Raw genomic sequence first — 12,358 nt, forward strand, 5'->3', positions numbered from 1 at the left:
ATTATATAAACTAAAGTAATAATCCATTAGAAATACCTTGATCAAGTGTTATTAAATAATTGTTCAATAAATAAAACATTTCAATCAAGTTACAAATACCGTAATCACATTTTTAAGGTAGAAAAAAACCAAAAACCCTTTTAGACGTTTCAAACTATATGACACCAAAAGCCTCGATAGACCAGAATGCAATGCCGCTATTAGGCATGTTTGGTTAGTTTGAGTATCCACAAACTAACCAGTCACATATAACTGAAGAGAGGCTTTCTGGGAAATCACAAAAGGAGGTAGAAAAGTAGGGATATCAAAAGTCCAATGTTACAAATGTTCATAAAAATGTTTATTGTTTTTACAAATGCTAATGCTGTGAAACTGAACCATGTCTTACATTACAAACGCCAAAGCATCATCATGTATCCGTCCCCACAACAGAGGACTGTAACCTGGCAACAGCGCGACACATGGTGGAGATGTAGAGGAGTGGGGGGGGGGGGGGGGGGGTGGGTTGTCGTGTGAACTGGAATGGCATACATATACATTCAGACACACATGCATGTTTACATAAATAGATACAGTGTAAAAACAGGAGGCACAGTCACGTTGGGTTCGTACAAAGTTCCTCTGCCGGTACAAAATGTCATCTTTCAAAACAGCAAAAGTGTGTTTTTTTAAAAAGTTCTCCCAAGGTGGTTTAAAAGTTAGAAGTGTACAGTGGAAAAGTTTGCTAAAATGAGCAGTGTGTTGCTGCTTATATCAGGTTTCCCAGCCAGAGGGCAGCACTGGACAACCCTGCTCTCAGACAGAAGATATTATCACCATCTCTCACTTTTCTTCTAGAAGTTCTCTTTTAATACTTAAGTTAATATGCCTGGTCAGTTATGACAAATTAAAGTGTCATTGTTGTGCCTTTAGCTTCATTGAACTGCATTGTTCTGGCTTAATCAGGTGAAAGAAAGATTTAGAAACTGTGTAAGAGGTGAGACAAGGTAGTAAAAGAAAACCAGACAGACTAGTTAAAAGGAGGTTCCGCCCTTCACACACACTCTTTGTCATCTCTTACTGCATGTATTCTAGTCATACAAGTGAGCTGTGTGAGCCCTGAAGGATAAAATCATACTTTAAAAACTGTACATTCTCAAATATTGGCCCTTATTTAGTCCTGTTGGGTTGGCAAAGTCAGTGTAATGGAATGTAATGTAATTAAGCGTCTTTGGGTCTAGAAAAGCGCTATATAAATCCCATTTATTATTATTATTATTAATGTGTATTTCCACAGCACTGCAGAGGGTCTTGTCACATTCCTCCAGAATTTCCGAATGAATTGGCCGTTACAGTCGAGCACTAACCAGCAGTTGTAGAGAAGGTACTTTACTTAATTCCAATTATAAATATTACACAGTGAAAAGTCAAAGTCCTGTTTTGAAAATGTTACCTTTAAAAAGTATGTAAGTTTAACTATACAAATGCATTACAGAAAGGTTTCCTGTGACTGTTTAAACTATTATCATTATTAATAATCCAATTAATTTGAATGTATGATTATAATCATTATGGATTAAGCAAGCTACATCTTTGGTTAAAAATTGTGAACAAATTGGAAATTCCGTCACAATAAACCAAAGTTGATTTGCCTGACAAATAGTCCAAAAAATTAAATTTAAATGTAAATGATTTAAATGCAAATCAGAATAAAAGTACAATATTTCACACTAAACTAAAAAATAACGTCAGTAAAGTATAAGTACCTTAAAGTTGTACTTGTTACACCTTTGCTTACATTTAGCTGGGCTTTTAGTGTGAAAAACGTCAGGAAATGTTGACGGTAGTTTGACATTGAGCAGGAGTACGAAATTATAAAAACAATATTGTATGTCAACAACATGACCTGACTGATATATAGTTCAGTGGAAATACTTATTATACTAGATTGACTGTGAGCTGCAGTGTTTATATCAGGGATCAGTCAAGGATAATCAAATGTGGCCTTTTATATGAGAATATACAGTATTTAAACTTCAGTAACCCGCACAGGGAGTATTCAGTAGTACTTTTTTTGGTGACATGGTTATTCCTTTCTCTGCCCTCCCCTTCCATCGCGTCCGGAGAAGGTTAGTGAACCGATGAGGCAGGGCAAATGTTTTTGGCCATGAGCGTCTCTCATGATCCGCATCATCGGGAGTTCACCCGTTGTTTAACATGTGTGTGTTGTTCCCAACTGGAGTGGAAATATCCCTCATGTTGCACCACTGCACCTGGAGAAGATCAGAGAATAAGCACCCAAGTGTATGGAGCTCTTCAGGTGTAGGAGTAGTGATGAGGAAAACAGTCTGACGTCCTCTTTGAGCAGGCTGCGATCATCCTTTCGGTCTTTTCATTTAGAAACCAACATAAATGTGCACTTGATACAAAGTCTGATTTAAGTTTTTACGCCAAATCCAAAAGAGGGTACACATTATTCAACACAGGCACCATCTTCGTCTTGGGTTTCCATGTTTCAAATATTTAAATACAAGTCATAAAATCGACGTCGTTAGTGGTTTTCTCTCCAGCCAAAGGAAGGAGTGATTGTGTTGACACAACATGACACACGTGCACACACAGATACACGCGTAACCATGTCCGAGGCGTCTCTTTTGATTTCGTCCAAATCAAACATACAAAGATCAATATATTCAAACAAGAGTGTAATATATATTCATATATAATATATCAAAAATAAAAACTGCAAACCCAAAGTGAAAACATCCGAGACAGGGTGAGGAATAAAAAAAGAGAGCGTTTGGAGAGCTACACGGAGGTTTCCGACTGTAGCCGCAGGACAAACTTGTGTGACTTGGGGTCGATGTACTCCTCCGACATCTGGATGTACGGGATCTTCTTGGTGGTTACGACCAGGCTGAAGTCCACACACTTCAGCTGGAAGACGCAGCCGTCCGATAGGCCGCTGGTGACCGAGGCGTCGCTGATCAGGGTCCACTGACGGGCCAACCAGTGGCTCCGGCTGTACTGCAGGGTGGGGCCCGCGCTCAGGTAGCTCTCCAAGAACGCCTGGGGGGGGAAGGGACATAAACACACTTTATTTTATATTCAACGGTAGTCTATTTAAAAAAATATCATGTTTTTATGCTAAAGCAGGGGTGTCCAAACTTTTTTCACTGAGGGCCGCATACAGAAAAATACACAAAGGACTGGGCCACTCACCCGACCTGAGGTTTATTGTATACTATATATATATTATTGCATAGTTATAATTGAGCAAAATCCATTGGACAACGGGCCGCATCTGACTCCTGGTCCGTAGTTTGGACACCCCTGTGTGAGTGTGATGTCTTGAGGTCAGAGGGGTGACCTTGGGCGTCATGTTGTTGGTGATGCAGAAGGCCAGGTGCTGCTGGATGCTCTCCATGCTGTGGCAGTGCTGCTGCTTGGTGGTCCTCAGGTACTTCTGCAAGGCGCGGGCCATGGAGGGGAAGATGGCCTGTGCCGCCTCCCGGGGGTCCATCACGTCCACCGGGGTCTTCTTCTGCTCCTCCTCCTGCATGCGCTTGATGTGTGTGAACGCCTCCTCCACCGCCACCACCAGTCTGAGGAGACAGCAAACAGAAGTGAAGAACGGCAACATGACAAACGTTTTCATTGGTCCCTCTACTTTAGAGAAGAACAGGAAATGATGGATACACGGGTCGAGTTCAAATCAATAGGCACGCAATGAGTATTTGTACTCCACTACTTCCCACCTCTGGTTACACTCGTGTAACAAATGAAATGCATTTTTTAGGAGCTTTCTGGCTTTTCATTTTAGATTCCTTGCAGCATTGCTCCATTCATGCTCGATGTTATTACCGTGCTTTGCGCTTGCGGACGCGCCTCTCGTGCTCCGCATCCTCGTAGTACAGCTCGTTGTGGCTGGTGTCTCTGCGGCGGGCTGCGGCTGCGATCATGGCTCTGGACTGAGAGTGAGCCATGCCTGCTGCTGCGTTGTTCCCCGGACCTGTCCAGACACACAGAGAGCACAGGAGGGCTTACCGAGTGTGTGCATGTCCCACAGGTAAAGGAACAAAGACATCTGGGGGTGATGACATCAAGTGCAACATGCTTTTAGAGCAGCAGTAGATTATGGATGCACATAAACCCACGGTCCATTTGGCTTTATCACCGGCAATATAAAATCCCCAGGAGCTGAGGCGAGTAGCCACACAAAGTCGTCAATTTTAATCGTCCTGTGATCATTGGAAAGCCTGAAAAGCACACCAACATATTGATATGCAAACATTCCCTTTTACGGCGCAGCCTTCAGGAGGCCAATTAAAGAAGAAGTGTCTCGGGCAACTTCACAAGTTTACATGTTCGGAATTACAGGCTGCTGATGAGCCCCGCCTGATGCTAAAGAAGGCAGGGCTGCTGAATTATTAACGGGGATCGAGAGTGAATAATTCATGGCAGGGGGGTGGGGGTGGGGGGGGGGGGTCTTTACACCCTCGCTGTTACTGCACTTAGATGGGATTTATGGGTACGATTTACAATGTTGAAAACCATGTGAGGAGCAGGTAACTTGAGAAACTGTTGCACCACGGAAGACTTGAAATGCTGATTTCATCATAGCCTACAAATACACTAGGAGAAGTATCTCTCGTAGTGTGATCACACGTTTCCCATCATATTATTCTCTATTTATCAAATCGACAAGTAACATATTCATTCTTTCTCGTTGTCTCCTGAATCAGCAAATCAGATAAGAATAAAAAAGTATGCTTGATTAAATTACTCAACAAGAACAATTCATTTCCCAAAGACAATAAGATATGGAGAGGTGTGAAATAATCGCCATTGTTATGTTATGATCATTATTTAATCGTTTATCTTGCAAAAATGACAAATCGTGCCATCATTTCCTGTTTCTTTCTACTGAACATTAAATTCAAGTAGAGTAAAAGTCCCTTGTAAAGTAAGAAAACACATGGTTAGAGTCTTTTCCGTTTGATTTGTTATTGTTATTTGTGCCTACAACATATACAATAGCCAATATTAATCATTTAAAAAAACATCTGTCTGATTTCATTTTGACTGTGGAATGAATCAACATTGAACCCAATAAAATAGATAACTTATGGCTGTTTCAGATTAGTTGTGAAAGCATAAATCTAACAATGCGTGTGTGTTATTTCACTTGTTTGATTTGCTTTGTTGAAGGCACTTAAACGCTTCCATATATCCTGCAGGGATTCATTTCCAATTCCAACTACGGAGCTGAGAAAACCAAATGGCTTGTCAGGCATCATAAAATCACCCGAGCACATTTGGAAGCAGTGTAATTGAGTGTTATGGCCGCTTTGCGCTCAGGGCTTCAACACTGTTTAATCATGGAAAGATGATTGTCTGTCCCCGAGTTGGTATTATTTATTACACTGCTGCTGCGACAAGAAAGACGGAGTGGGAAGTAAAAAAAAGAGGAGAAGAACGTCCCTGAGCAGCTGCTGCAGGGCGAGAAGGAAGGAGGAAGAGACACAAGAGAGAAATGAGATGAGCATTGTAACCGTGGGTTTATCCGCAACTGTCCTCCACTAACATTTAAGAAGAGGCAGAGGAAGGGAAAAGAACAGTTAGTGCACTTCAGTGAAGAAGCTTGAGCACACTTCAGGGACAGCAATGATTTCATATAGAGGGTTGGTGTTACATTCCAACAGCTGCTGTGACGAATCAACCTGTGGCATGCAGAGAGGAGAGCTATGAGTGAAGGAGCGTTGATGTTACAAAGTGAGGCTGCAGTGAGGTGCTTCAGATAGCATCAGCGTTAACTTACTGTCCAGCAGGTAGGCCTTCAGTTTGTCTGTTAAAGCTTTAAGAAGGGTTCAAAGAGAGGACGCGGATATCACATAACCACACTGGCTTTATTGCATGTTGCAGCCCATTCACTACAAATCACCCATGATTTATAATATTTTCAACAATTATATCTTAGATCTATTTTCTTCCTCCCAGGCAGACATTCCAGCGCTGTATGGAAATCCTGCAGTGACTTGAAATGTGCTTTAGACGGGTCACCTGTCCCAGGGACTGTGAATGATTGCAGCAGTTATATAAGCAAAAAAGAGTATGACGATGACACAAGCATCTATGTGTGTACGCATTAGCAGAAAAAGTAGACCCCCCACCACACCGGAGCACAGAGAGAAACCAAAGCACGGATAAAGACACATAACAAAGATCAAAGAGCGTCCCACTCACCATCAGCCAGGGCTGCTGGGAACTCACCATCCACGTTGTAGACCTTGAGGCCGGCCAGGTGCTTGGCAGCGCGGGACTTGGAGGCGGAGAGCAGCGCCGGGTTGTGGACGGGGAAGTCGCAGTAGTAGTGCTCCAAGATGGCCAGAGCCGCCCGCTGGATGCTGGGGAGGAGGAGGAGGAGGAGGAGGAGGAAGAGCTTTAGGGAAATGTTCTGGATAAAAACAGTGTGTCTTCCAACAATGGAGAAAAAAGAGGAGCTTAATCAACAATTCACTGCAACTTCATTACTTCCATCCACAGCTCCTGGCTATAAAGAGCAAATCAGATTTCTGCATTTCCTTGCAGCCCTATGCATGTCGTTTGTCTTTAGCTCTCCCTGTTTATATCGATGTTATGGAGGAGAAAGCATTCAGAGTCGATGTGGCTCCACATGCTGATCCTTCACAGTGGGGATCATGTCAGGGCTTGTCCTTCACAACACAGCGCTACTAAACCAACTGTACACAAGCAGGCCATTTCCACATGTCACATGACATAAATCATCAGGTCTTTTATCACACACAACCTCACTTTTCCTGGAAGCTACATTAGGGCAGTAAGGCTCTGAGTCAATAGACTTGGCAGTAACCACAGCATCAGCAGCAGCAAAGCTTTTCTGAACTGAGCAATTTAGCATAAATATCTTATTGCAAATTCACCAATGTATTAATTGTCATTGAATAGAAAATGTATCAGTGGCCATGTGCTCTGTTATACCAATACTTGTAGCATTTAGAAATGAAATCTGGCAGCTAGTATTGGCCTTCCAAAGTAAAGCTAAAAACCAGTCAACAATGCTCGCTTTTATCGACTTAAACTATAGAAATAAAGCCAACAAATGCAGATATAAATATGAAACCCCCCGTTACTTAGCAGTACTTCACAGTGTACACAGTATAGGGATTTAGTTGCTGCTACAACCCAGAGCTCAGTTCACTGACCTGCATTTATCCAACAGGACGACAGCAGATGTTGACAGCTGTTAACTGACCCAAAACACGACTGCAGTGCTTAACACAAAACGGCCCTTTTCTTCTCCGGCTGTGTGTGTGTGTGTGTGTGTGTGTGTGTGTGTGTGTGTGTGTGTGTGTGTGTGTGTGTGTGTGTGTGTGTGCGCGTGTGTGTGTGTGTGTGTGTGTGTGTGTGTGTGTGTGTGTGTGTGTGTGTGTGTGTGTGTGTGTGTGTGTGTGTGTGTGTGTGTGTGTGTGTGTGTATTCACTGGTCTGTAAGCCCTCACTGCACCCTGTGTCATTCTTTAGGCCACGTGGAGGGCTAACTCAATAAACATGAACATGAACAACTCGGGCAGCATGCGCTTCCTATTACCCCAGAGGAGGATGCTGTATGACCTCTGAGCCACCGATGAAAGCAGTCCATATGTTTTCTGACCTCTTGTAATGTCCATACCTCACTCAGAATAAACTCTAGATTAAGTGCAGATATCTGAAATACATTACATTAGACCACAGAGACATACAGGGCACCCAGGAATTCATTTCTACTGTTATCTGCTGACAGTCACATGTAAGAAGCATCATGACAGGCTAACAGAGTTACTGAACAGATACTCAGATTGTTTTACAGACAAAAGATGAACGAGTGATGAGAGGATAGGGACCGTCTGTTCATGGCTTTAAAATGGGACTGCAAAGCCTCCAATAAGTCCCCTGTTTCACATTTTCTAAAGATGAAAGGAATCCCTTTTCCCATGATAACGTTTAGATTATCCATGATTAGATTTGTGTATTTACATGAGGTCATGAATAGGTACTTTCGAAAATATGTTCCATTTAAGTAAGTTAAATAGCAAGAAGCTACAAGGCCAATGGTGTAGTTTTCATTTTTCATTTGCCCACGCCCGACAAGTTTCATGAAAACCAGGCCAGAAGTTGTTCAGTAATCCTGATCACAAAACTCCCTCCCACGGAACAACAAGTGTAGCTTTTTAATAATTGTGTGTGTGTTAGACTTGAAGTCAGCCATAGGAAAACCCGACAGAGGGTATATCAGCAAACTGGAGGCGCGCTCACTTCCGAGGATTGATAACATCTCCCATGTTTAACCCAAGAGACCCGGGCAGCCCTCTGATCCATTAAGCAGACACACAGGACCATTGTTTGGAGCAGAACTGCTGAGTCAGAAATCCTGCCGCTTTCGGACTACGATCAATTATTAAGCCGAGCAAACATGACACAAAACCATGTTGGCGTTTTACATGGAATTCAAGAATTGCAGAGCACTTAGTGAGATTTTCCAGGTAGTCACCCTCTGTAATGTTTGGGAAGAGTGACCGGTCAGGGAGTGTAAACTGGGAAGTCCCCAGCAGTGAGTGTTTAACCCCCACCCTCTGTGACTGGAAGGAATGTGTTCATATTCGACTCCTCTGGTCTGACAAGGGGACAAAAAAGGCTTCCTCTGGAGATTGGCATCAAAGGCCAGGCAGACAGAGACAAGCCTTGAAGGCCCCGGGGCCGAGTCCCCTTTATGATAAGGGAAAGATGAATGGCAGAGAAACAGGAATGTGGGCAGTGAAGTAGAGGAGGAAAATACACACTCTCGTCTGGCTTTCTCTCTATGATGCATTGTTCGTGACTCATTTGCATGTATATGATGCAATTACGCATGCAAACACACATGTTTATGCTAGGTCGTGTCCGTGCATGTGTGTCAGGCTGACCAGATGGGAGCTCTCATTAGCCCTGAGTTTACTGCCTGCTGCTGCGGCCAAGCACCCTGAATGGCACAGCTTACAAAGGACAACAGCCCCAAGGCTAACGCACCAACCAGGCCTTCACACACACACACACACACACACACACACACACACACACACACACACACACACACACACACACACACACACACACACACACACACACACACACACACACACACACACACACACACACACACACACACACACACACACACACACACACACACACACACACACACACACACACACACACACACGTCTGACCTGTTTCTGCTAATGCTAAGACAACTTGGATATCAATACGCATTCAGCCTAAAGGGTAAAGGTTCAGCGCAAGCTATAAATGACAGATTGGAAATATCAATAGTCCAAAGAGAAAGAAGTGATACGAGATGACCTTCTAACATTATACTCTTTTAGGGTGAATTCTAAATTACAATCGTCAACTTAATAATGTTTAAATTAAAGGTTGCTTTATGTGTTGAGAAGACATTTTACTTCTCGAACTAGATACTCATATTGGGTTAGCTGAAAAATGCCTTGTCAAAAAAAAAAAGGCACACATGGATTTTAGCTACCAGCCGACATCCTGACATAAACAAAGGTACATCAATTATTAACCAGTCCACTACGGGGAAAAAACACATACATGTAAGAGTAGATACGGGATAGTATCCTGTCATAAAGAAGTCCCCCAATAAATCCATCATGTTTTAGTAGTTGTCGTTCAGCAGGCGTGTGTTGGACACTCGGTGCTGCATATTGATTCCAAACATGAGATCTTCCGGTTCTTTCTGACAGTAAGGTCATAAAAGCCTGGTGGGTCTAGTCAGAGCGGTTCTCTCCTAAACACACACCTCTCCTTTCTTTCATTCCCACATTGGTTTCTTTGACACTGCCCTCCTATTAATAATGAATCCAGCGTTCTCTCTCCTGTCTCTCGCTGCCTCCGTCTCCTGGGTCTTTCCTCTGTACTCCGCCCTTCCGTCTGCAGCCCCCCCCACCCTCTCCTTTTTCTCCTGGCACGGATTCCTCTCAGCCACTGTGTCTGCACGCCTTCTTGTGTTTGCATTTTTCTCCCATTTCTGGCTAAACATTTTATATCCCTTTCTACTCTTTTACTTCAGAGTGTGTAACTAGTGTTTTCCTTCCCTCCTCTCTCGCTTGGTGTCCCAGTTTCCATCTTTCCTTCTGCCTTCATCTCGCCCCCATGTCCTCCTTTCCCTCTCTTTCATCCCCCCACGTTCTCCTCGTCATTCCCCCTGTCGCTCACATGAGTCTCTTTACCTTCTGTCCTCTTACTACTTCTGTCTTTAATCTCCACATGCACAGAGGTCATCTGGGTATTCTGCCATCTTGCTCTCAATGCTTCCAGAATACATGAATGCCTGTGTGAGTATTATACTAGTCTACAGTCATTAGTAACAGTTACCAATGTAAGATTTGCACTGATCAGCGTATATTACAAAGTAAACTACTGATACAGTTTTACACCGTATCACACAAAGTCGCAAAAGAGTAAAAACTACATGTATGAGACAAAAATGTAATCCTATTAAACAAATAGTTGCGATAATGAGACCAAAGTCAAAATAATAGTACAAAAGCCACACAAAAATATCCAAAATATGAGACAAAAGTTCAATCTAGCAGACAAATAGTCCAAATAAAAAAGAAGTCATAATCATAAGACAAAAATTCAAAAGTCAAAGAGTAAAAACTATGACACTGACTATACTGTAGCACCAGAAGTATGAATCCGCCTCTGCAAATAGTTCCTATGAAATGTAGTGTTACGTGTTACGTGTGCTATAAGACCCAGCTGTCTCTCAGGCAGTGATGTAGCCTTTGGATAATGAATTACTCTGACAACACAAATCCCTGAGCAGGTGTGATTCCTCTCAGAGGACACCGGCCCCTGTGAGCTCCTCACCTCAGCTGGCCCAGGTTGTAGTGCCTCTTCTCCCCGTCGGTGGAGCGCATGACGCAGACGGAGAAGCACGGCTGCAGCTGCCGCAGCTCCAGCAGCACGATGGCCAGGTAGTGGATGAAGAGCAGAGCGTCCACCAGAGACACCGCGTACTGCACAATGCCCTGGTAGTTGTCGTCCTGAAAAAATAATGTATCTCTTTCAGACTACATTTAAACATGTTCCCATACACAAAGTACTCCTGCTGGGATATTAAATGAGATCATACACATGTAAGACAAGATGTAGAGCAAATTAATATGTAGATGCATTCTGAATGAGGGACCAACAGGGAGTTTAAATGATGACTCAAACATAAAACACAGCACTGGGAAACCAAATATCTCTTGTGGTTGTTTGTTGATCTTCTAAAGGCATTAAAAGTTAATATGTGTGCAGACAGCTATGGGAAATACTTGGTTCTGTGTGAGTAACAAAAAGTATTGCATATTTTTAATTAGCTTTATGTTGATCAAATTGTTTAAAAATGTTTTGCATTTTATTTGATCTTTTATCGGACATGTCCCTTACATTTCTTATGTTTATCTATTTTTTCAGCATTTCTAACTTAAACATCTTATGTACATTCTTATATAATAATTTATTATTTTATTTTAAAATGAAGCAACTGTAACACAACCTTATCACCCCTGGGATAAAAAGAATATTGTGATTCTGCTTACTCACAAGCAATGACAGAGATTATTATTGATGCCTGCGTTTCCTTCTTTCCCCTCACCTGTGTGTCCAGTATCCTGACTCCATAAAACAGCCAGTATGACATCACAAAGAGCAGCACCAGCACGGCGAGCAGCGCCCGGAACACAAAGACCCGCGGGAGGCCGGCCCTTGGCGACCTGAAGAAGAGCGCCCAGACGGCCAGCAGCAGGATGAGCAGCTTGAAGGCCACGGAGATGAAGAGGCCCTCGCAGGCCGTGCCGCAGCTCTGCAGCTTCTCCGGCCACAGCAGGTGGGGCAGCACCAGGAAGGCCACGGGCGTCAGGAACACCAGCAGGCCCATGACCACGGCCAGCGTCAGGGTGAAGTACCGCCGGCAGTCCAGCCCCACGCTGTCCTCCAGGTCCTTGGTGATCCGCACAATGTCCTCCTGGGACAGGCTGTGCTCCGAGGTGCCCGTGACCGCCGTGGTGGTCTCGCCCCAGTTGTCATCCTGGAAATAAATGAAAGAATTTTTGATTTTTTTTTAATCATGCCTCACTTTTACTAGCTTAAAATAATGAGGTTAGACCAAAAAAGGACTTCTTTTTTTTTTTTTTCATAATAATATAGTCCCTTTCCATCATCATTTTGTATTCACTTGAGAAGGTAAAGGCCACTATGATTCAGGGATATTTACATAACTTAAATCGATTATTTAGGCAAATACATTATTTTCTACAGATTGTGAG

At 43.1% G+C, this 12,358-nt stretch overlaps 1 protein-coding gene across 3 annotated transcripts in view; it reads right to left on the reverse strand.

Moving 5' to 3' along the window:
• Nucleotides 1-318: 318 nt before the first annotated feature.
• LOC307031544 (vang-like protein 1) overlaps nucleotides 319-12,358 on the reverse strand; it is a 46,624-nt gene continuing 34,584 nt past the window's right edge. For 2 of the 3 annotated variants that reach the window (XM_079668742.1, XM_079668741.1), the window contains exons 4-9: nucleotides 11,689-12,120; nucleotides 10,914-11,089; nucleotides 6,226-6,386; nucleotides 3,844-3,991; nucleotides 3,350-3,584; nucleotides 319-3,048 (exon numbers count right to left, since the gene is read on the reverse strand). In XM_079668742.1, the coding sequence (XP_079524868.1) occupies nucleotides 2,788-3,048; nucleotides 3,350-3,584; nucleotides 3,844-3,991; nucleotides 6,226-6,386; nucleotides 10,914-11,089; nucleotides 11,689-12,120 (1,413 nt within the window). In that variant the 3' untranslated portion in view covers nucleotides 319-2,787. The remainder of the gene's footprint in view (nucleotides 3,049-3,349; nucleotides 3,585-3,843; nucleotides 3,992-6,225; nucleotides 6,387-10,913; nucleotides 11,090-11,688; nucleotides 12,121-12,358) is intronic. The other variant, XM_079668743.1, reaches the window with a different exon arrangement.

Source organism: Notothenia rossii (assembly GCF_949606895.1).
Source record: "Notothenia rossii genome assembly, chromosome: 3".
In the NCBI taxonomy this organism is placed as follows: Eukaryota; Metazoa; Chordata; class Actinopteri; order Perciformes; family Nototheniidae; genus Notothenia; species Notothenia rossii.